Raw genomic sequence first — 24,683 nt, forward strand, 5'->3', positions numbered from 1 at the left:
AATTGTTATAATTATTTCATTTTATTATTAGTTATTGGTATTAATCTATTACTGTGCTTAATTTATACATTAAACTTGATCATATGTACGGACGAATAGGAAAAACATATGGGGTTTGGTACTATTTATAGTTTCAGGCATTCACTGGGGGTCTTGGTGGAACACATCCCCCATGGATAAGGGGGAACTGCTGTATTTCCAGGAGAAAGTGGCCAATTCTGTCAACTACAGCTGAGTGGTCAAGTCAGAGGCACGCACAGTTTATTTTTGCTTTGGTAAGATTGTGTTATTGCAGAGAGAAGAGGAGGAGACCTGACCGCGAGTGGGCTGGACAGAGAATAGAAGGGGAATAAGTGCAAACAATGCCTGTGACAACCCCGAGAAATTTTGATGTGAGGGGGAGTAGAGAACCATGGGAGGGGTTCTGATGCTGCATAAGAGTGTGTAATTGTAGAATCGATGTCTGAGAGTAGGAGAGAGGAAGCAGAATCTAATGCATAATTGAAGGGTTTGAACAGATATCTCTATTATGCTGTAATAAGGAACGGTACAGGTGAAGGTAGGTTGATGGTGGGAAGGTGATTTGTTCTTGCTTAACTGCTTCAATTTTCAGTGATGCCTGAGGCAAGGCCCCCATCTGAGCATGAGCAAGCAGAGGAGCGTGAAAGGTTTAGGAAGAAAAGGAAGGGTTGTGATAGCTGTCTTAGAGAGAGAAGAAGCAGTTAGCTTTGGAATTGATTAGACAGTATCAGGTGCCCATTTGAAACCTGTGGTCACAGACTTAAAGTACAATCAGTCTGACAGTTGTGCAGCTTTCTCCTGTGATGTTAGGCTGCTTCAGTTGGATTTTGGAGTAATCCAGAGTCGTTACAGACGGAATTTTGCTAGGTAAGTACAATAGGAAATGGACAAAAGAGTTATAGGTGTGATTATAGTGATGAACCATGGAATCTAAGCTGGGTAAGGAAGATGAAGGAGGGTGATGTGTCGTGGACAAACAACAGGGCTAATGGATTGGAGATCCCGGTGCACAAAAGAATCTTGGACTGCGGGTTTTACTCTAAAGGAGGTGAATCTGAAAGATGGTATATGAAGGTCAGAGAAAATATTTCCAGTAGAAATTTAGAAGATGGAATAATTCATGATTATAAAACCCAGCTTCTCACCTATAGGGAAGTGGTTTTCAACTAGGGGTGATTTTGTGCTCCAGGAAACATTTGGCAATGTCTCAAGACACTGTAGTTTGTCATAACTAGGGGAGAGCATGGCATTGGAAGTGGTTGCTGCTGGCATCTGGTAGGCAGAGACTGGAATGATGCCGCTAAACATCCTATGATACACAGGACAGCTGCTTACAGCAAAGAGTCATCTGACCCAAAATATCAATAGTGTCAGTTTAGAAACCCTGATCCAGGGCATGTGTGGCTGGGGTGGAGCAGAGGAAGAGTGGAGATAATTAAGAATTGAGAGATGAAGGTGGGAGATAGATAATGTTCGTCAATTCTGAAGTTACCAAGAGTGAGGGCAGGAATGGTGACCATGGGAATCATGGTGTGAGGAAGACACTCGGCAAGGTGCCGAAGCTTTCGATGAACGAAAGGGAGTGACCAGGACATTGGGGGAAGATTACAAAAGAGGAGGAGGCAGATGACATAGTCTCATGCCGTGTATTTGGGAGGAGCCAGGGATTTTGAAGCAGCAAATAAAGAAATGGTATGTAAGTGCCAAGAGGGAGCACCTCATTGTCCCAAGTTTCCTGGGATGTGGGAAGAAAAAAACTCTTCCTCTTGATCAAACTACAGGAAAAGCCCAGGACTCAGATCAAGAAGCTGAAGGGAACTTTAAGAGCCATGGTTACCTGTCTTTTTCAAGAGGTCTTTTATTTCAGCATTAAACCAAAACGATGCATAATTTCCTGGCTCATAACAAGTGCAGTGGAGGCATAGGTGTAAGTTATAGCAGAGCACTAATGACTCTGGAAGACTATATTGAAGATGGATTTTTCTTTCCAGACCTGGGCAACAAGGTCTGAAACCTCTGGCTGGGCTATTTGGTCTCAAGTATTATATAGAAGGATAGTTCTGAATGTATGGTCCCCAAACCAGCAGCATCAGCATCACTGGAGAATTTGTTAGATGCAAATTCTTATGTTCAACCCTGACCCATGGAATTAGAAACTATGGGGTGGAGCCCAGCAATCTGCTTTAACAAGCCCACCAGAATCTCCCACCAGGTGATTCGTATGCACATTACAATTTGAGAGTTACTGATATAAAAGTAAACACTTGTGGATGATCAAAGGGAACAATGAAACTAATTATTGGGTGCCTACTATAATCTCAAAGCTTTGTATGCCCACTATAATTTCATCTTAACAGGAACCCAGAGAGGTAGGTATTATTATCTCTTTTTATTTATTGTGATAAAATATATATAAATACAATTTGCCATTTTAATCATTTTAAGTATATGATTCAGTGACATTAATTACTTTCACAGTATTATACAACTTTCACCACTATCCATCTCCAAGACTTTTTCATCACTCCAAGCAGAAATTCTCTATGAAATAATAACTCCCCATACCCCCTCTCCACCCCCAGCTTCAGGCAATCTTGAATCTACCTTCTGTCTCTATGAATTTGCCTATTCTAGATACTTCATACAAGTGGAATCATACAATATTTGTTATTTTGCATCTGGCTTATTTTACTCGCTTGTCTTCAAAATTGACCCACATTGTGTTTGTTTGTTTGTTTGTTTGCTTGTTTTGTTTTGAGACAGAGTTTCGCTCTTGTTGCCCAGGCTGGAATGCAATGGTATGCTCTCATCTCACTGCAACCTCCACCTCCCAGGCTCAAGTGTCCTGCCTCAGCCTCCCGAGTAGCTGGGATTACAGGCACCTGCCACCACACCTGGCTAATTTTTTTTTTGTATTTTTAGTAGAGACAAGGTTTCACCACATTGACCAGGCTGGTCTCAAACTCCTTGACCTCAGGTGATCCGCCTGCCTTGGCCTCCCAAAGTGCTGGGATTGCAGGAATGAGCCACTGTGCCCTGCCAGAATTTAATTTCTTTTTTAGGCTGAATAATATTTCATTGTATGTATATTTTAAAAAATCTATTCATCTGTTGATGACCATGGGTTGTTTCCATCTTTTGGCTATTGTGAATAATGCTGCAATGAATATTGATTTACAAGTATCTGTTTGAAGCCCTGTGTTCAATATATATATTTTTTTAATGTTGAAACTAAGGCTCAGACCAAGCAAAGTGGCCCAGGCTAGGAGGTGGAATAGCCCTACCCATCTGACACCAAAGCTCCTCCCACCAAATGCTACCACCCAAGAGGACAGTGCCTATTTACCACCCATACCAGATAATTTACTGTATAATTTACTACTGAACATGTGTGTGTTCCTGATCATTCTTTTTTCCTTTCCTGAAGGATACTAGTTCCACAAGTGCTCCCAGGAAAACCCTGCCAGAAATAAGCCGAATTACCCAGTCTGTGGCAGAAAAATGGATGGCAGTGAAAACAAGAAGTACTGAACATGAAGTGGCTAAAAGGTGGCTCCATCTGATAAATTATAAGCTGCTTTTATCTGGTTCTGAGGCCTTGGTCATTTTATCCTAAGAAAGAGGGTTTGGTTTTATTGTGAAGGTATTTGTATTTTGACCATGATTCTCTTCTACAGCCTCTTAATGTCACTAGGTCATCGATGTACTCATTTACAGATACGTGGAGGACATGTGATGTCCCAGGCGCTGTAGGTGAGGGAGTTGCAAGAGTGAAAAAGCTTACAAAGCCTTCAATAAGGTGGACTGTTTTCATATATTCATAGTTCACCCTTTGGAGTTTTATGAGTTTTAGTCCTCACAGGGATAGGTTTCGTTTAAACCTACATGAATTGAACAAATCAACTATAAGGGGTTTTGGTGAGATTTAGAAATAATATGAACAAAGTATACCCAGGATTTGGGAGACTCTTAAGAGAGTAGTTATTTTCATTAATAATGATTCTACATCATCATTTACTTATTCAGACATTATAAGATTTTTTTTATTTTTTGTGATAGGGCCTTTGTCACCCAGACTAGAGTGTAGTGGCACAGTCATAACTCATTGCAGCCTTGAACTTCTGCGCTTAAGTGATCCTCCCACCTCAGCCTCCCAAGCAATGGCAACTACTGGCATACACCACCAGGCCTGGCTAATTTTTTTCTTTTTGAGACAGGGTCTCACTCTGTCAACCAGACTGGAGTGCAGTGGCACAATCTCTAACACTTCCAGTGTTACCATTTCTCATTTCTTTGCTAGCCAATTCTCTTTTTTTTTTTTCTTTTTTGAGACAGAGTTTCACTCTTGTTGCCCAGGCTGGAGTGCAGTGGCGCAGTCTCGGCTCACTGCAACCTCTGCTTCCTGAGTTCAAGTGATCCTCCTGCTTCAGCCTCCTGAGTAGCTGGGTTTCTAGGCATGTGCCACTACAGCCCAGCTAATTTTTGTATTTATAGTAGAGACAGGGTTTCACCATGTTGGTTGGGCTGGATAATTTTTGTATTTCTTGTAGAGACAGGGTTTTGCCATGTTACGCAGGCTGCAGACATAAGATTTAAAAGGCATGCTTTATAGTATGTTGTAACTTACCCCTTGTTATTACTTTTACAGTGAAGTTAGAATGATATTTTCATCTCCTGCTTGTCTGACTGCGAGTTTTTTAAAGAAAAGGTAATACTTACATAAGATTTACCTTCATTTAAAACACTGGAAAATATGTAAAATGTTATGTTTCAAGTAAGTTTAATTTGTGAATTTTGTTATCCTTGCCTACAGAGTCCGACACAGAGAACTTTGTAGGTCGTTATAGAATTCTTTCATTTTGTAAAGTAATTTTCTGTTAGACCACTATAAGTTATAATTTCTAATTAACATTGTTTACTTCCTTCATACTGCTTTGCTCTGTTGTCCAATTACAAGGAATGGTGTTTTTTCAGGATCTCTGTATATACAAGTGATCAACTAAATCTCACATTGCTTTAATACTTAGTAGCCAAGTGTACACTTTACAATTTTTACTCTGTACGATCAATTAAAAATATCTTATTTATGTTGTCTTTAACTCACTGCTACAGAAGAAAATCTGATTTTGCTCCATTGGTTTAACATTTGGTCTGATCCAATAGTTTAAACAATTCCTTTAATGCTCAATATTTGGCTCTTCTATTTCTGCTCCTTCCTCCAAGTTCTCCAATATGGCGCCTGAGTGTAAAAGAGACAAGAAGGAGAAATAGCAGTGTAAAGGGGTCTTAGGCTGCCCTCTGCCTCTTTGGAGGTCTATGCCTTGCTGATCTGTCTACAGCTGGTGTAATTCATATGGGTTCTCCTTTGCCTGGTGAGGTCCTGTCCCTCTCATGTTAACTTGGCCTTAAATTTGCTCACTTGTTCAAAGTATGGTGATACACATCTTGTACCCACTTCTGGCCACTAGGTGGTACTCACTTAACCCCTGTTGCTATTACTTGCCCTTGTTCAACCCCCGTGGCAGTCCCGTTAGTTTTTAACCCAGCTGCATTCTCAGGCAGCTTGTGGGACTAGAGGAACTTGGATTCCAACAACTTCACCTCAGGCTAATTCTTGCTACATGTAGAAAAATCTTTTCTATGTGAAGAGTATTATCTTCCTAATGTGAAAAAGTATCCATGCTTACTCCCCAGGAGTGAGGAACTCCTAAGATATCAAAGGCTGCAAAAGAGAATATATTTTAAGGGAGAAATTTATAATATTTTGTTTTAGTATTTGCATAAATATTTTAGCCCTAATATTACTATTGATCAGTTAATCTAGCAAAGAGAAAACCAACCTTCTTTCCTTCCTTCTTTCCTTCTTCCTTCCTTCCTTCCTTCCTTCCTTCCCTCCTTCCTTTTTGAGATGAAGTCTTGCTCTGTGGCCAGGCTGGAGTGCAGTGGTCTGGTCTTGGCTCACTGCAACCTCTGCCTCCCCAGTTCCAGCGATTCCCCTGCCTCAGCCTCCCAAGTAGCTAGGACTGCAGGCAGGAGCTACCACGCCCAGCTAATTTTTGTATTTTTAGTAGAGACAGGGTTTCACCATGTTGTCCAGGATGTTCTCGATCTCCTGACCTCATGATCTGCCCACCTTGGCCTTCCACAGTGCTGGGATTACAGGTGTGAACCACTGCACTTGACTCATTTCCTTTATTTATTTATTTGATGAAGTCTCACTCTGTTGTCCAGGCTGGAGTGTGGTGGTGCAATCTCGGCTCACTGCAACCTCTGCCTCCCAGGTTCAAGCGATTCTCCTGCCTCAGCCTCCTGAATAGCTGGGATTACAGGTTTGTGCCACCATATCCAGCTGATTTTTTTTTTTTTTTTTTTTCGTAGAGATGGGGTTTCACCATGTTGACCAGGCTGATCTTGAACTCCTAACCTCAGGTGATCCATCCACCTCAGCCTCCCAAAGTGCTGGGATTACTGGTGTGAGCCACCATATCCAGCCTCTTTTTTAATTTTATTTTTATTATTTTCATTTATATTTTTGAGACAGAGTCTCTCTCTGTCACCCAGGCTTGAGTTCAGTGATGTACGTGATCTTGGCTCACTGCAGCCTCCACCTCCTGGGTTCATGTGATTCTCCGGCCTCAACCTCTTGAGTAGCCGGGATTATAGGCATGTACCACCACACCCAGCTAATTTTTTTGTATTTTTAGTAGAGACAGGGTTTCACCACGTTGGCGAGGCTGGTCTTGAACTGCTGACCACAAGTGATTCACCCACCTCAGCTTCCCAAAGTGCTGGAATTACAGGCGTGAGCCACTATGCCTGGCCGTTTTTTTTTTTTTTTTTTAATTTTTAGAGATGAGGTCTTACACTGTTGCCCTTGCTGTAATGCAGTCGTTTGATCATAGCTCACTGTAGACTTGAACTCCTGGGCTTGAGCTATCCTCCCATCTCAGCCTCACCTGTAGCTGGGGCTACAGGTGTGCACCACCATGCCTGGCTAATTTTTTATTTTTTATTTTTTTGTAGAGATAAGGTCTCTTCTATGTTGCCCAGACTGGTCTCTTGAACTCCTGGCCTCAAGCAATCCTCCCACGTTGGCCTTCCAAAGTGCTGGAATTACAGGCATGACCCACTGCAGATGGCATACAATATTTGATAATGCATTATTTTAAAATTGTTAGGCTTATTGAATGCTGGCCTCTCAAATATCACTAAAACAACTTGATAAGACAGGCCAGAGAGAACAGCACACCTAGACAAGGCTTTGGTAGTGTTTCTGAGAAGAAAAACCAGGTCAGAATTTATTGACAATTGGGAGTTTGGTTTAAGGAGGTCTTTCAATGTGAGAGGGAAGGCTGGAGGTTTGATCTGGACTGGGTAAATGACAACAATCCAGGATGGCTGGAAACAGCAAGGCAAGGATTTTGAGATAAGGGATTCAAAGATCTTTGGGCATAAACTGTTGATACTTTCCATGGAAGAGTTAGTGGGTCTTTCAGGAAGTTCCCATGATGAACAATTGCCATTTGCCTGGACAAAAGTTTCCTGGAAGAGTAAAGTAAAAACAAACAAAAAAACAGTGGTATCGCAAAGTTCTGTAAATATAAATGGTAAGGAGGGTGGAGGGTAGGTAGTTCTAGTTCTTAGTGTGCAAACTGAGTGTGGGGCAGATGGTTTCCGTTCTCAGACCCAGCACATAAAATTTTGTTAATATGGCAGTCCAAACTTGATGTAGCCACTGTAGAGATAATAAATTGTTATCTACTGTCTTTTAACAAAGAGAATATAAACTATATATTTTTTATGTCATGTAAGTTGATTATTTTGAAAGAAGGCAAGCTATAAGAAAAAGGTTTGTATCTTATATTTAATAAAATAAAATAACAAATGACATATGAACTTTAGAAATATCCCTTTCCCTCTGTTTATGTGGTTTCTTGCATTTCTTGTTTCCAAAGAGGAACTGGAGAAACGACTTCCATTGATGTGGACTTGGAAATGGCAAGAGATACCTTTAAGAAGTTAACAAAAAAGGAATGGATTTCTTCCATGGTAATAGCCAATACTTACTTGAGATATAGAACAAATACGATTGCAGTTTAATTTTGTTGGAAGCTGGATGAGAGGGGACTATGATTGTAATTGCCCGATGGGTTCTTCCTGCCCACTGCAGAAACAAAAATCGACCCACTAAGACCATGACATTGTAGTAAGGAAAGAGTTTAATTGACATGAGGCTGGCCATGCCATGTAGGAGATAGAATTATTACTCAAATCAGTCTCCCTGAAGGCTCACGCTTGTAGCTTAGGGGCTTTTCAAAGATAGTTTGGTTGTCAGGGGACTAGGGTAGGGAGCGTGCTGACCAGCTGAGTTAGAGATGAAATCATAGTGAATAGAAGCTGTCCTCTTGTGCTGAGTCAGTTCTGGGTGGGGGGCCACAGGACTAGTTGGTGGGTCCAGGTGGGGTCATCCAGTTGTCAGAAATGCAAAAACCTGAAGTGACATCTCAAAAGGCCAATCTTAGGTTCTACAATAATGATGTTATTTGCAAGAATAATTGAGGAAGTTGCAAATCTTACAACCTCCAGAATAATGGCTGGTAATTATTTAGAATTCGAGCCCCTCTCATCCTAACTTGGTGGGCTTTCATTAGTTTTACAAGAACAATTCCGTTTTTGGGACCAGCTGTTATCATTTAAACTATAAACTAAATTTCTCCCAAAGTTAGCTTGGCTCATATGCCCAAAAATGGGAAAAGACAGCCAACCTGTGAGGCTGGCAGCAAGATAGAGTCAACCATGTCAGATTTCTCTTACTGTCATACTTTTGCAAAGGTAGTTTTATGATTGGGGCTGACATTTATTTTCTTAATGAACCCTTAAATGTACAATAGATACAACATTTTTATTTTCAATATAAGAAGAACAATGCTTGAGAGGTGGATAATCTCTACCATGATGTAGGAAAAGAGCATTGGTTTGGGAAGCAGGACCCTATCCTGGACTGATAAACTAAAAAGCCCCTTCTCTATTCTGAGATGAAACTCACATCTATTTGATTTGAATCTCTATTACTACCTCATCCCTTCTCTTGGTGTCACATTATCTTTACCTGTTGAGTTCATCTTTAAAATCTATTCCAGTTAGGAGGCTGAGGCAGGAGAATTGCCTGAACCCAGGAGGCGGAGGTTGCGGTGAGCCAAGATCGCGCCATTGCACTCCAGCCTGGGTAGCAAGAGCGAAACTCCTTCTCAAAAAAAAAAAAAAAAATTCTATTCCAGTTTAATATTCTGTGATTCTGGGTTGTCTTAGGAAGAAAACTTGCTTTTTGTCTACTGCCTCAGGTTTGAGTTGGTGGAGGGGGTCGCTGCATATTAGTAATTAACAGAATGCCTCAGTGCTCAGGATGCTGTAGACTGGGTAGCTTAAACAACAGACGTCTACTTCTCACAGTTCTGGAACCTGGGAAGTCCAAGATCAAGGTACTATCAGGTTTGGTGTCTGGTGCAGACCCACTTTTTGGCTCATAGATGACCATATTTTCAGTGTCCTCACATGGCAGTGTGAACCCCAAATATCTAAGATGGGTCAGATAATTTAGAAAGTTTATTTTGCCAAGGTTGAGGACACATGCCCATGACACAGCCTCAGGAGATCCTGATGACATGTGTCCAAGGCGGTCTGAGCACAGTTTGGTTTTATAGATTTTCGGGAGACATGAGACATCAATCCACATATATAAGATGAACATTGGTTTGGCCTGGAAAGGCGGGACAACTCGAAGCAGGGAAGGGGGCTTCCCAGTCTTTGGTAGATGATAAGAGAAAAATGGTTTTATTCTTTTGAGTTTCTGATTAGCCTCTCCAAAAGAGGCATCAGATATGCATTTATCTCAGTGAGCAGAGGGGTAACTTTGAATAGAATGGGAGGCAGGTTTGCACTAAGCAGGTCCCAGCTTGTCTTTTCCCTTTAGCTTAGTGATCTCGAGGCCCCAAGATTTATTTTCCTTTCACAGCAGAAAGGGCAAAGACGCTTTCTGGGCTCTGTTTTGTCAGGGCACTAATCCCATTTATGAAAGCTCCAATTTTTTGAGATGGAGTTTTGCTCCTTTTACCCAGACTGGAGTGCAATGGCGCGATCTTGGCTCACCACAACCGCCGCCTCCCAGGTTCAAGCAATTCTCCTGCTTCAGCCTCCCAAGTAGCTGGGATTACAGGCATGTGCCACCAAGCCTGGCTAATTTTTTGTATTTTTAGACGAGATGGGGTTTCTCTGTATTGGTTAGACTTGAAGTCCCGATCTCAAGTGATCCACCCACCCTGGCCTCCGAAAGTGCTGGGATTATAGGTGTGAGCCACTGTGCCTGGCCATGGCCTCACCTCTTAATACTATCATATTGGGGGTTAGGTTTTTAACATATGAATTTTGGGGAACATATTTAGCCTATAGCACAGAAGGAAAAAAATAAGTTTTGCATGCTTGCACATGGAGCATTCAGATAAAGAAGCTCCCTGAACAACTAGGGATAAGAGTTTATAAACCAACTTGATGGAGGAAAGGGAGAAGGGAGAAAGGGCTCCTATGGGAAGAACAAATGGGATTTTATGGAGACAAATGGAAGGTATGATAGTTTATGAGAATGTTTATTTGTCTATGCAATTTCTCATCCACATGCAAGTGATCTGAATGATTGGTCTCCTTTTTAGCAGTGAAGCTCCACAATGGAGGATGTACAAGAACTTCTTTCTAGAAGAGCCCTGCATTAGTTAGATAAAAGAAGCTCCAAAAAGGTGTCTTTGTGTATTGACCGTACCTCAAATGTCTTCAGTTAGTAAAATAATCTTTATACCATTTTACTGGGTCTGAGTAGTTCCTTATACTTGAAAGGGAAAGAGGGAAAGTGTTCCTGAATGTGTTACAGATATAATAATATTTTCATTTTCAAGATGAAGTGATAATAGCAAATATTATGAAGTGTATTTTTAAAATGAATTTATTTAGGTGATATGGGAGATAATTTGGGGTACTCTTCCCAGTGTGAGTTCCAAGGGACAGTAGCTTCATGAAAAACCCCATTAAAAAGGGTTCTTGATGAAATAACTTTGAGAACACTGCATACTATTATGGAATCATGATATGCACATTAGGAAATCAAAGCTTCTATGGCATCATACACTAAAAGAAATCTCTTTGACCCTATTTTTCTTGGAGTTATTTGACATTGTGATGCTGTTTTTCAGCATAACACCTACTGGCATTCCACAGAAACCATATTCTGCTAGACATGTGAAAAAACAAATTTTAAGAATTTTAATGTAATAACAATATATAGTACATCACAGTTTATTGTTGCATATATCACTTATTCACCCTTACGAGAGGCAGACACTGTAATTCCAGAACATAGATCTATTAGGTTGAATAAATGCAACTAGCTGCTGTAACAAACAACTTCCAAATCTCAGTGGCTTAACATAATAAAATATTTTCCAACATCCTAGTCCAACGAGGGTTGGAGGTCAGAGGCAACTTTGCACAGGTTAATGCAGGGCTGACTCAGGCTTCTTTCCAGCGTCTCTAGGCCCTGGGGCAGTAAAATCCTCCACTCAGTCTTTTGAGTTGGCTAAAAGATGACGGAAGTGAGTATGGAGGGTCCCATGAGAGGTTTAATGGCCTGGCCTTAATGTGTCACGCATCACTTTCTCTCACATTGGTGAGCTAGGACTCAGTCACATGGCCCTGCCTAACTGCAGAGGAGCTGGGGGCTGCCATCTTCCTGTGAACCCAGGAGGAAAATAAAAAATGACTGGCAAGGTGAACATATGGCATTGTCTCTGCCGTGGTAGATTTTACTACCATGGTACTGCCATGGTCACTTTCTAGTTGAGTAATCTCTTTCCTCTAACTTCCTTTGAGTCTCTCCTCGCTTATCTGTAAAAACAAGGTAAAAACAAATAAAACAAAAGTTATCTTATAGAATTATCGATAAGATTAAATAAAATGATTTACATGAGATCATCTGACACATTGTAAGTATTCAATGAGTGTTCAAACAAATATAAATAATATCATACATGTTCATTCCCACTAATATGTTTTTATATATGTCCTATTTTAAAAGTTTACTTCTGGGCTGGGTGCAGTGGCTCATGCCTGTAATCCTAGCACTTTGGGATGCCAAGGTGGGAGTACTGCTTGAGCCCAAGAGCTTGAGACTGGCCTGGGCAACATAGTGAGACACCATCTCTACAAATAATTTTCTAAAATGAACCGTGTGTGGCAGTGCACTCCACTTGGGAGTCTGAGGTGGGAGGATTGCCCGAACCCAGGAGTTTGAGGCTGCAGTGAGCTATGATTGAGCCACTGCACTCCAGCTATAATTGAGCCACTACACTCTGAGGCAAAGCTTTACCTCTGAATGAAATAAGTAATATAAAAATTTAGAGCTATCTTTGCTCTGAAAATTTGTCTACTCATATATGAGAAAACAGAAAAAAAGAAAAGGATATTGTGTGTGGGGAGGAGAGGAGCTGGAGATAGCTCTTCCTTCTAGAAGGAGGAATACTAGTGTGACCTGTATACAACATTGCTTTTGAAGGGCTTTTATTAGTTTTGAATCCATAATTCTCTCTGTATATCCATGCTCATGGGATTTCATTTTATTTTCTTCAGGCAGCCTGATATAAAATGAGGAGGATGGCTCTCATGTACCACGTCAGGGGCATTTGGGATGGAAGGAGTGATGAAACTCCATCACTATTGAGTTTCATCAATAGGTTTCAGAATAACTAAGTGGTTATTCTAACTGGAATATGGTGGAGTGAAACCTCTAATTTCATAGCTTGCTTTTCACAATACTCTGTATCTAATATATCCTGAGTCTGTTCCCTGATCCTATTTTGAGCACAGATAACTACGAGTCTCGAGGACGATCTGCTCAGAGCTCTTCCGTGCCGTTCTCCACACCAAGAAGCTTTATCAGTTTTCCTTCTGCTCCCAGAATGTCCTGTGATGCATAACGCTAAGAACTGGAAGAACCTGGTGGTTCCATTTGCAAAGGCTGTGTGTGAAATGAGTAACCAATCTTTCCAAGTCCTAAGTAAGTTTTATGTAACTTTATCTGTACTCTCAATATAGAGTCACTCTCTGAAGTGTTGTAGCAAATTTTGGATAGAGGATTTCAAAATAGACACGTATTTGAGCACATGGCATGTGAATTATTGAAAAGATTAATAATCTAAAGCTATTATAATTATTGATCTTATCATACAAAGCACTTGTAGTTTTTAGACTTAGATGTGGCTTTAACATCAGAGTTTGGTAGCCATAAAGTATTCACTCAAGATAAATCCATACTTTAAACATTTTTGGCTCATGTTATTTTGAAACTTTAGACATTTAGACCAGAGATGATGAAAAAACAAACGTTGAACCTTGTGTTCTTATTTACTTTATTCAATACTGTGTTATGTCCTTTTTTAGTTTTTAGTGAATATTGAAAGTTCAATGATTACCCAATAACCCAGTGGGGTATAGATGTTTATATACCCTTCTACATAGAGGAGGGGGAGGTAGGGAATGTAGACAATTTTTTTGAAGAGTAGTAAATGATTATTAGGGAGAATGAGTGAACCCAGGAAACAGAAATTAACCTGTAAATGATTCTCCTTGGAATTGGAATGAGCCTAAGAGGCAGTCAAAAGACATTATCTTTTGAAAAAGTATCTTCTCTGTGACAGATAATGAAATTTCAGAGATGGGATGAAAGGCAATTCTTTTCTCTGTGGTGGGTCCAGTCTTAAGGTAGATAAGGGAGTGTCAGAGAAAAGCGTCTTCCAGCATCTGCTGACCTTCAAGGGCCTTTAATTTAAAATAATCAGCATACCAGGGTACTATATTTTGGTGTAAATTTCCCTGGGCTCCTTCACTTAAGAGATACAGAGGGCCAGGCATTGTGGCTTACACGTTAATCCCAGCATTTTGGGAGGCCAAGGTGAGAGGATGTCTTGAGTCCAGGAGGTCGAGGCCAGCCTGGGCAACATAGTGAGACCCCTTGACTACCAAAATTTTTTTAAAAATCAGCCATACCTGGTGGCACACACCTGTGGTCCCAGCTACTTGGGAGCCTGAGGTGGGAGGATCACTTGAGCCCAGGAGTTTAAGGCTGTGTTACTGGAAAGGGGTCCCAATCCAGACCCCAAACAAGAGTTCTTGGATCTCACACAAGAAATAATTCAGGGAGAGTCTATAGAGTAAACTGAAAGTAAGTTTATTATGAAAGTAGAGGAATAAAAGAATGGCTACTCCATAGGCAGAGCAGCCCCTCGGGGCTGCTGGTTGCCCATTTTTATGGTTATTTCTTTATTATATGCTGAAAAGGGGGTAGATTATTCATGCCTACCCTTTTTAGATCATATAGGGTAACTTCCTGACATTGCCCTGGCATTTGCAAACTGTCATGGTACTGGTGGGAGTGTAGCAGTGAGGACGACCAGAGGTCATTCTCCTCGCCATCTTGGTTTTGGTGGGTTCTAGCTGGCTTCTTTACTGCAAGCTGTTTTTATCAGCAAGGTCTTTATGACCCGTATCTTGTGCCAACCTCCAATCTCATTCTGTCATTTAGAATGCCTAACTCTCTGGGAATGTTGCCCAATAGGTCTCAGCCTTATTTTACCCACCCCTATTCAAGATGCAGTTGCTTTGGTTCAAATGCCTTGGACAGCTGCAGTAAGCTATCAGCACACCACTGCACTCCAGCCTGGGTGACTGAGCAAGATCCTATCTCAAAAAAAGAAAACAAAAAGGTACAGAGGATATGTACAATGAAATGTAAGCCACCCAGTTCCCCTCCCAGAGGTAGCTACAAGTTCTAGTTTCTTGTGTAACCTTTGAAAGATGTTCTATATATATAAACATACAAATGTATTCTTTTCTGTTTAGCAAATTATTAAAGTTACTCTTCCACAACTTGCTTTCTCTCACTAAACAGGATATCATGGAGATCATTCCATTAGAGAATGTATAGAATTGCCTCATTCTATTTAATGGCTGAAGAATATTCTAGTATGAAGCATTTCATTGTACATATATAAATTTACACAAGCAGGAAAAATTCCAGAAAGCAAAATCACTGAGTCAAATTGTGTATGTACATTTTAATTTTGAAATATTTTGCCAAATGACCCTCTACAGAATCAGGGTCCTCATGTCACTCAACTTGGTTGTCATTCACACTGTAGTCTATATAAATTACACTCCTAGAGTTGGGCAACCTGTCAGTACTGACAAAGGATGTATTAATTTATATTTCATCAGTGCTTATGAGAGTATCAATATGCATACTTTCCAACCATGTTATCAAACTTTAATCTTTGCCATTCTGAGAAAAAAACCTTTTAATTTTAAGTTGAATTTTTCTTATTAAGAGTGAGGTTGTGCTGGTTTTCATCTATCACAGATCTCTTTGTATATCATATTCTGTGAACTCTTATTATAGGACCACCAGGTTTGATTTCCTGTTGCACAGTAACAGACCAATACACTGAAACAGTAGGAGTTGCAGCAGAGGAAGAGTTTAATAATTGTAGGGCAACCAAATGAGATGAAAGGAAACCTCAAATAAGCCTCTTCAAGAGGTTTGTGAATGGGGTTTTTAAGGGGTCTGGACACAGGTGATGGCCTAAAGTTTGGTGATCACTGATTGGTTGAGAAGTGAGGGGTAAAGTCAGGGATAGGGAGGTGAAGAAACCACATTCCTGTGCTGAGTCAGTTCTTAGGTGAGGGTCTTCAGACCAGTTGGTGTCAGCCATTCTGCTGGAATTCATGATCTGAAAAATGCCTTAAATAATTCTTGGGTTAAAAGGTCCAGTGTCAGAGATTTATCTGTAGGAACAATGGGAGAGCAGGTGCTCAGTGTGCTGTGTAACTGTGGGTTAGTTTTCAGCTCAGGAAAGTGGGTTGAAGTGCACCAGCACACCCTAGTCAATGACAAACCATAATTCTGCATAAACCCTGGCTTATAATTCCCATTAAGAAAGTGAGAGCGGTTTTGCTATTGTTTTTCCTTCTTTGCTCTTTTCCCATTGGTTGTTAATATATATTTTTTTATTTTAGAAGTTTTTTAATTATTAAGGCAATTAATCCTTTATCAATAATATGAATTACAATATTTAGGCTATTAAAAAATGGTTTTTTTACTTTGTGGTATTTTTGTCATGCATAATTTTTTAAAAAATTTTAATGTAGCCTACTATATTAATATTTTCTTTTACGGTTTCTGGATTTGGGGTCATACTTAAAAAATTATAACTAAAATAATTCCCATCCTTTTACTATAATTTTTGTTATTTCATTTTTATATTTAAATATTTGATCCACATGAAGTTTATCTTGGTTAAACATTATTTTTTTCTAGATCAGTTTCTAATTTTCCCCACACATTTATTGAATCTTTTTAATTCCACTAATACGCAATGCCACATTTATTATATATTAAAGTCTCATGTGCATTTGAGTCTACTTATGGAATTTCTCTGTATCTGCTTTTTATATATCTGGGTAATACTGTTTTAATTATATTAGCTTGATAGTGTATTTTAACATCAAATGGATTTGTTTTCTGAGAATTGTCCTGAGAATTTAAAGGTTCCACATTCCAAATCCGCGTTGCAATTCAGTAATATTAAAATGTAATTATTGGCTATTTTTAAAACTACATGGCCATGTACCAGGTGTTCATAAAATCTAAAAACATAGATAATATCTTTTCATTTTTTAAAGATTAAAAATGTCCGGCCGGGCGTGGTGGCTCATGCCTGTAATCCCAGCACTTTGGGAGGCCAAGGTGGGTGATCACAAGGTCAGGAATTGGAGACCAGCCTGGCCAATATGATGAAACCTGGCTCACTAAAAATGCAAAAATTAGCCAGGTGTGGTGGCATGCACATGTAGTCCCAGCTACTCGAGAGGCTGATGCAGAACTGCTTGAACCCGGGAGGTAGAGGTTACAGTGAACCAAGATGGTGCCACTGGGCGACAGAGCAAGACTCTGTCTCAAAAAAAGAAAAGATTAAAAATGTCCTTGATGACTTGACATATGTGTGTCTGTGTTTTTGTATTCACCTATATGTTTTCAGGTTATATAGATACCCTATACAATTGTTAGTTTGAAAATTGTGAAGTCAATTAGGCATAAATGTGAGTCATCAAATAATTTCTTCAAATCCTGAATTTGAGATTTTTTAAATTCTAATAATACTTAAAAAGAGAAAAAAAAAATTCCACATCTGTGAGCATTAAGTGTTGTCCAGGATGTACTTAAAAAAGATATTTATAAATTATGCCATCAGAAATGTAAAATATTATCTATTTTGTACATTAAAGAACCCAGTAGAAACTGAGGGATTTGGGGGATGGTAGGAAAATCATATTTATCATGGCTAATTTTACACCCCTAGAGAAGTGTTGGGCATTTTTGCAAGAATCTTCTCTGAGCCCGCTGGTCCAGATGCTTAAAGCAGCCGTCATCTCTCAGCTGCTTCATTGGACTGAAACCGAACAGGATCACTGTAATATTAAAGCTCTTTTAGGAATGATGAAAGAACTGCATAAGGTAAGGGTTCTTCTAAAGGAATGTATGTACTATTTTATTCAATTAAAATCCCTTAAATCTCAACCATTGGATTTCTAAGAAGTCAAATAAAAATCATGAGTCATCAAATATTTTTTAAAGGAATATAGAAAAGGGAAATGTTTGGCATAAAATAATTAGGGATTAAAAGTTGAGAAACTTTTGAGGACTTAAGATGTTTTGTAATGGACTTCTTTCATTAAGAAAAAGTACACTGTGCCTGTAATTCTAGCTACTCTGGAAGCTGAGGTGGGAGGATGGCTTGAGCCCTGGAGTTTGAGGCTGCAGTGAGCTAGAATTGTGCCACTGTACCCTAGTCTGGGTGACAGAGCAAAACCACGTCTTAAAAAAAAGAAAGGAAAAGAAAAGTACATTGAAGGTACTGCTACATGTAACAGCATACAGCAACATGGATGAATCTCATCAACATAGTGATGAACAAAAAGTACACCAAAAATTACACTCTATGGCTTCTTTTGCATGAATTTTAAAAACAGAGCTAATCTATAATGACAGAAAGCAGGATGGTGTTACCTCTTGGGAAAGGCAGTTGTCTTGGAAGGAGCATAGCAGAACAACCTGAGGCATAGGTAAGCACCTGGACAGTACTTACCCAAATAAGTAGGTATGTAAAACCTCACCAAGATGCACATTTAAGATTTATGAGCATGCGAGGTGTGGTGGCTCACACCTGTAATCCCAGCACTTTGGGAAGCTGAGGTGGGTGGATCACCTGAGGTCGGGAGTTCAAGACCAGCCTGACCAACATGGAGAAACCCTGTCTCTACTAAAAATACAAAATTAGCTGAGCGTGGTGGCACATGCTTATAATCCCAGCTACTCAGGAGGCTGAGGCAGGAGAAGCACTTGAACCCGGGAGGCGGAGGTTGCAGTGAGCCAAGATCCTGCCATTGCACTCCCGCCTGGGCAACAAGAGCGAAACTCTTGTCCGAAAAAAAAAAGACTTATGAACTTACTGAATGTATTTTGTAAGAAGAAAAACCCAGAATCACATAGAAAAACCTTCCCTCAAACTAGGAGCAAGCCAAAAGACCAAAAAATGACTAGAACAAGCACAGCCTGATGAGTACATGTGTCTATTAGGACTTACATACAGGACACTCCTGGACTTCTGGATGGCAACAGGATAGCTCTAGAGATCTGTGCTGCCTCCCATCTCTAAGCTGCTTTTAAGTGAATTTTCTGGGTCAAAGAGCTATGGTGTTTGAGCCATGAGACTGTTTGTCTTGATAGGTTCTCAGATACTCTCCAGGATGTTTGGGTTCTCAGGGATACCTGCTCCTCAGCTGGGCACCACAGCCTTGGCTCACTGCCTGGCCTTCAGGGTTAAGGTACTGGATATACACATTTAAGTAACTTGGTGGGGGACCCATCACACTACACATGTGTGATTATTATTATTTTTTTTTTTAAATGGAGTCTAGCTCTGTCGCCCAGGCTGGAGTGCGGTGATTTTGGCTCACTGCAACATCTGCCTCCTGGCTTCAAGTGATTCACCTGCCTCAGCCTCCCAAGTAGCTGGGATTACAGGCACCCACCATCACACCTCGCTAATTTTTGTATTTTTAGTAGAGATGGGGTTTCACCATGTTGGCCAGGCTGGTCTCAAACTCCTGACCTCAAGTGATCCACCCACCTCGGCCTCCCAAAGCGCTGGGATTCCAGGCGTGAGCCAATACACCCAGCCCATATATATGGTTTATAAATGAAACATGTATGTTTTATTTGTAACTTACTAAAAACTAAATAACAAAGAAGAGTTGGGCGCAGTGGCTCACACCTGTAATCCCAGCACTTTGGGAGGCATAGGCGGGTGGATCACCAGAGGTCAGGAGTTCAAGACCAGCTTGACCAACATAGTGAAACCCCGTCTCTACTAAAAATACAAAATTAGCTGGGCATGGGGGCACATGCCTGTAATCTCAGCTACTCAGGAGGCTGAGGCAGGAGAATTGCTTGAACCCAGGAGGCAGAGGCTGCAGTGAGCTGAGATCACACCACTGCACTCTAGCCTGGGAAACAAGAGCAAAACTCTGTTTTGAAAGGAAGAAAAGTTCACAGAGGACTATGGCCCAAACAAAGAAAGGGCCCAATGGGTACTGCTATATCAACTCAGTCTGTCGATATCAGAATATTTGCTAAATCCCACAGAAATATCAAATGAGGCCACTGGGATTTGGTATCCACATTCTCTATGGGTGTGTCAACATTAGGGTCACCAAAAATGCAAAGTTTGTTTTAGTAGAGTTACCTGAAGTCAGTGGTATCCAGAAGTCACTGAGCTTGGTTACATCAACCTCATTCTGCCTTGGGTGGTAATCCCAATAAATAGAAATCGGACTGGGCTCTTGACTAGATCTAAAGATGGACATAAGCATGTTATAGGTGAGTGTCTGAATTCCCACAGTGATTAGTGATTCACAGAAGAGCTCTTAAATTCCAGAGGTGTAGACCAGGGTAATGAGAGCACTAATGTCAAAGGCATCTAGGGCAACACTTCTCAAACTTTGACATGCATGTAAGTTATCTGAGATCTTGTTAAACGATGCAGATTCTGATCCAGTAGGCCTGTGTGGTGCCTAAGATTCTGAGAAACTCTTAAGTGATGTCTTTATTGATACTCCAAGTATTTATGCTTTGATGTTCTTGTGCCTAGGAAGAAAAGCTATTAAACTAATTAATAATGAATTACTAAGACCATTACATTGTAATTTACTGTCTTAAGCTGCAATTAGTAAACATAATATTTGGTCCCAGTTATGGAATGGTCTCTAGTATTGTGGACAAGTGGAAGACTACATTTGTTATATTAATGTTGTGATAGAGAACGCATAATATTAGGTCATGCTAACTTCAGACATACATCCTGGGACCCAAACACATTGTTATCAATCCTCTCTCTCTCTCTGTCTCTGTCTCTGTCTCTCTCTCTCTCTCTCTCTCTTTCTCTTTGCTTTTTTCTTTTTGGGTTTCATTCTCTCTTACTATATATAGGTATCAGAGCAGGGAACTATTTCTTATATCCAACTTTTGTTTTCCTTCTAGGATAATTTTCCTTCTTAATAAAATACACCTCTTTCCCTGGTGCTTTGTAGTACTCCTTATCTTGAAAATCAGGTATTCATTTGGCTGTTAATCTATCTTTGTACCAATACAACAGCGTACAAGTTACTGTATCTTTATAATAAATATTGACATGTAATAGAATAAGTTTCAACTTTTATCTTCTCCTTCAGTATTATTGTTAAACTTAAATAAAAACTTTAGAATTACCTTTTTGTTCCAATTCCACAAATTTCCATTTGTTGGGCTTTTGATTGTGTTTTTGACCTGGTAGTGAAATGAATCTATAAAACAATTGGAGAAAGAATGACAACTTTACATTATTGAGTCTTCTAAGTCTGATCATGACATACCTCTCTGTTTATTTCATTCTACAATTTCTTACAATAATATAGTGTCCTACGTAGAAGTCTTGCAGTCTGTTATTAGATAAATCCTGAGTACTTGATATTTTATGTGATTATATATCTTTTATAAACAGCTTTATTTCACAACTGTAATCCCAGCACTTTGGGAGGCTGAGGTGAGTGGATCGCAAGGTCAAGAGATTGAGACCATCCTGGCCAACATGGTGAAACCTTGTCTCTACTAAAAATGCAAAAATTAGATGGACATGGTGGCATGTGCCTATAGTCCCAGCTCCCTGGGAGGCTGAGGCAGGAGAATCGCTTGAACCAGGGAAGCAGAGGTTGCAGTGAACTGAGATTGTACCACTGCACTCCAGCCTGCGACAGAGCAAGACTCTGTCTCAAAAAACAAAACCAAACAAAATAAACAGCTTTATTGAGATATAATTCACCCATTTAAAATATACAATGTCACGCTGGTAATCCCAGCACTTTGAGAACCTGGGGTGGAAAGATTGCTTGAGCAATGAGTTCGAGACCAGCTTGGGCAACATAGTGAGGCCTTGTCTCTATTTTTAAAAAGAATAAAAATTAATAAAATGTGCAATGTAATACTTTTTAGTATATTCATGGAATTGTATACCTTTACCACAATCAATTTTGGAATGTTTTTATCACCCGAAAAGAAGCCCTATACCCATTAGCAGTCACTCCCCATTCTCCCCTCAACTCCCATCCCCTGACTCTCACCCCAGCCCTAGGCTATCACAAATCTACTTTTTGTCTGTCCACATTTGCCTATTCTGGAATTTATGTAAATGGAATCACCCATTATGTAGTCTTTTGTGGCTAGCTTTTTTCACTTAGCATAATATTTTCAAGGTTCATCAATGTTGGAGTATGTATGAGTACTTCATTCTTTTTTATTGATGAATAATAAATCATGCATTGTATGAAATACCACATTTTATTTATCCCTTCCTCAATTGATTGATATTGGGGTTATGTCCACTTTTTGACTATTAGGAATAATGCTGCTATTTACATGTCTTTACAAATTTTTGTGTAGACATGTTTCCATTTCCCTTGGGTATATACCAAGGATTGCTGGGCCATATGGCAACTCTAGTTTAATCTTGTGAGGAACTGCCAGACTGTTTTCCAAAGCAGCTGTACCATTTTGTGTTCCCACCAGCACTGTATGACAGTTCTAGTTTTTCCATATTCTTCTTTGTTTTTTGAGGGGAGGGATGGAGTCTCGCTCTGTTGCCCAGGCTGGAGGGCAGCGGCACGATCTCGGCTCACTGTCACCTCCACCTCCCAGGTTCAAGTGATTCTCCTGCCTCAGCCTCCTGAGTAGCTGGGATTACAGGTGTGCACCCCATGCCTGGCTAATTTTTGTATTTTTGTAGAGACAGTGTTTTACTATGTTGGCCAGGCTAGTCTCGAACTCTTGACCTCAAGTGATCCACCCACCTCTGCCTCTCAAAGTGCTGGGATTATAGGCATAAGCCACTGCACCCAGCCATTTTTCCACATTCAAGCCAAAACTTGTTATTATCTGCCATTTGGATTATAGTCATCCTAGTGAGTGGGAAATAGTATCTCCTTGTGGTTTTGATTTGTATTTCCTTGATGGCTAATAATGTTGACCTTTTCATATCCTTATTGCTCATTTCTGTATCTTATTTTGAGAAATGTTTATTCATATCTTTCGTCAATTTTTAAATTAGTTTATTGGTCTTTGTATTATTGAGTTGTAAGAGTTCTTTATATATATTATGTCCCTTATCAGTATACAATTTGCGAATATTTTCCCATTTTTTTTTTTAAATTGTACTTTAGGTTCTGGGGTACATGTGCAGATCATGCAGGATTGTTGCATAGGTACATACATGGCAAGGTGGTTTGCTGCCTCCATCCCCCCGTCACCTATATCTGGCATTTCTCCCCATGTTATCTCTCCCAAACCTCCCCACCCCCCACTGTCCCTCCCCTATCACCCCCACAAAAGACCCCAGTGTGTGATGCTCCCATCCCTGTGTCCATGTGTTCTCACTGTTCAATACCTGCCTATGAGTGAGAACATGCGGTGTTTGATTTTCTGTTCTTGTGTCAGTGTGCTGAGAATGATGATTTCCAGATTCATTCATGTCCCTACAAAGGACATGAACTCATAGTTTTTTATGGCTGCATAGTATTCCATGGTGTATATGTGCCACATTTTCTTTGTCCAGTCTATCATTGATGGGCATTTGGGTTGGTTCCAGGTCTTTGCTATTGTAAATAGTGCTGCAGTGAACATATGTGTGCATGTGTCTTTATAATTGAACAATTTATAATCCTTTGGGTATATACCCAGTAATGGGATTGCTGGGTCAAATGGAATTTCTATTTCTAGACCTTTGAGGAATCACCACACTGTCTTCCACAATGGTTGAACTAACTTACACTCCCACCAACAGTGTAAAAGTGTTCCTATTCCTCCACATCCTCTCTAGCATCTGTTGTCTCCAGATTTTTAAATGATCGCCATTCTACCTGGCATGAGATGGTATCTCAATATGGTTTTGATTTGCATTTCTCTAATGACCAGTGATGATGAGCATTTTTTCATATGTTTGTTGGCCTCATGTATATCTTCTTTTGAAAAGTGTCTGTTCATATCCTTCACCCATTTTTGAATGGGTTTGTTTTTTTCTTGTAAATCTGTTTTAGTTCTTTGTAGATTCTGGATATTAGCTCTTTGTCAGATGAAGAAATTGCAAAAATTTTTTTCCCATTCTGTTGGTTGCTGGTTCACTCTAATGATTGTTTCTTTTGCTGTACAGAAGCTCTGAAGTTTAATTAGATCCCATTTGTCTATTTTGGCTTTTGTTGCCAATGCTTTTGGTGTTTTAGTCATGAAGTCCTTGCCTATGCCTATGTCCTGAATGGTTTTGCCTAGGTTTTCTTCTAGGGTTTTTAGGGTGTTAGGTCTTATGTTTAAATCTTTAATCCATCTGGAGTTAATTTTAGTGTAAGATGTCAGGAGGGGATCCAGTTTCTGCTTTCTGCGCATAGCTAGCCAGTTTTCCCAACACTGTTTATTAAACAGGGAATCCTTTCTCCATTGCTTGTTTTTGTCAGGTTTGTCTAAGATCAGATGGTTGTAGATGTGTGGTGTTGACTCTGAGGCTTCTGCTCTGTTCCATTGGTCCATATCTCTGTTTTGGTACCAGTACCATGCTGTTTTGATTACTGTAGCCTTGTAGTATAGTTTGAAGTCAGGTAGCATGATGCCTCCAGTTTTGCTCTTTTTGCTTAGGATTGTCTTGGCTATGTGGGCTCTCTTTTAGTTCCATATGAAGTTTAAGGTGGTTTCTTCCAGTTCTGTAAAGAGAGTCATAGGTAGCTTGATGGGGATAGTGTTGAATCTATAAATTACTTTGGGCAGTATGGCCATTTTCACGATATTAATTCTCCCTAACCATGAGCATGGAATGTTTCTCCATCTGTTTGTGTCCTCTCTTATTTTGTTGAGCAGTGATTTGTAGTTCTCCTTGAAGAGGTCCTTTACATTCTTTGTTAGTTGCATTCCTAGGTATTTTATTCTCTTTGTAGCA

General features: G+C 40.0%; 1 protein-coding gene across 5 annotated transcripts in view; it reads left to right on the forward strand.

Annotated features, from left to right (window-relative positions):
- Nucleotides 1–24,683, forward strand: part of HERC6 (HECT and RLD domain containing E3 ubiquitin protein ligase family member 6) — a 78,775-nt gene that overhangs the window by 28,809 nt on the left and 25,283 nt on the right. For all 5 annotated transcript variants that reach the window (XR_001104983.2, XM_064369133.1, XM_012437683.3 and 2 more), the window contains 5 exons: nucleotides 3,449–3,570; nucleotides 4,670–4,729; nucleotides 7,977–8,070; nucleotides 12,928–13,117; nucleotides 17,475–17,629. Coding sequence is in view for 4 of the 5 variants with exons in the window: in XM_064369133.1 (XP_064225203.1) it covers nucleotides 3,449–3,570; nucleotides 4,670–4,729; nucleotides 7,977–8,070; nucleotides 12,928–13,117; nucleotides 17,475–17,629 (621 nt within the window). In the remaining variant the exon portion in view is untranslated. The remainder of the gene's footprint in view (nucleotides 1–3,448; nucleotides 3,571–4,669; nucleotides 4,730–7,976; nucleotides 8,071–12,927; nucleotides 13,118–17,474; nucleotides 17,630–24,683) is intronic.

This window comes from Aotus nancymaae, unplaced genomic scaffold (assembly GCF_030222135.1).
Source record: "Aotus nancymaae isolate 86718 unplaced genomic scaffold, 86718_ANA_hifiasm-v0.15.2.pri h1tg000006l, whole genome shotgun sequence".
In the NCBI taxonomy this organism is placed as follows: domain Eukaryota; kingdom Metazoa; phylum Chordata; class Mammalia; order Primates; family Aotidae; genus Aotus; species Aotus nancymaae.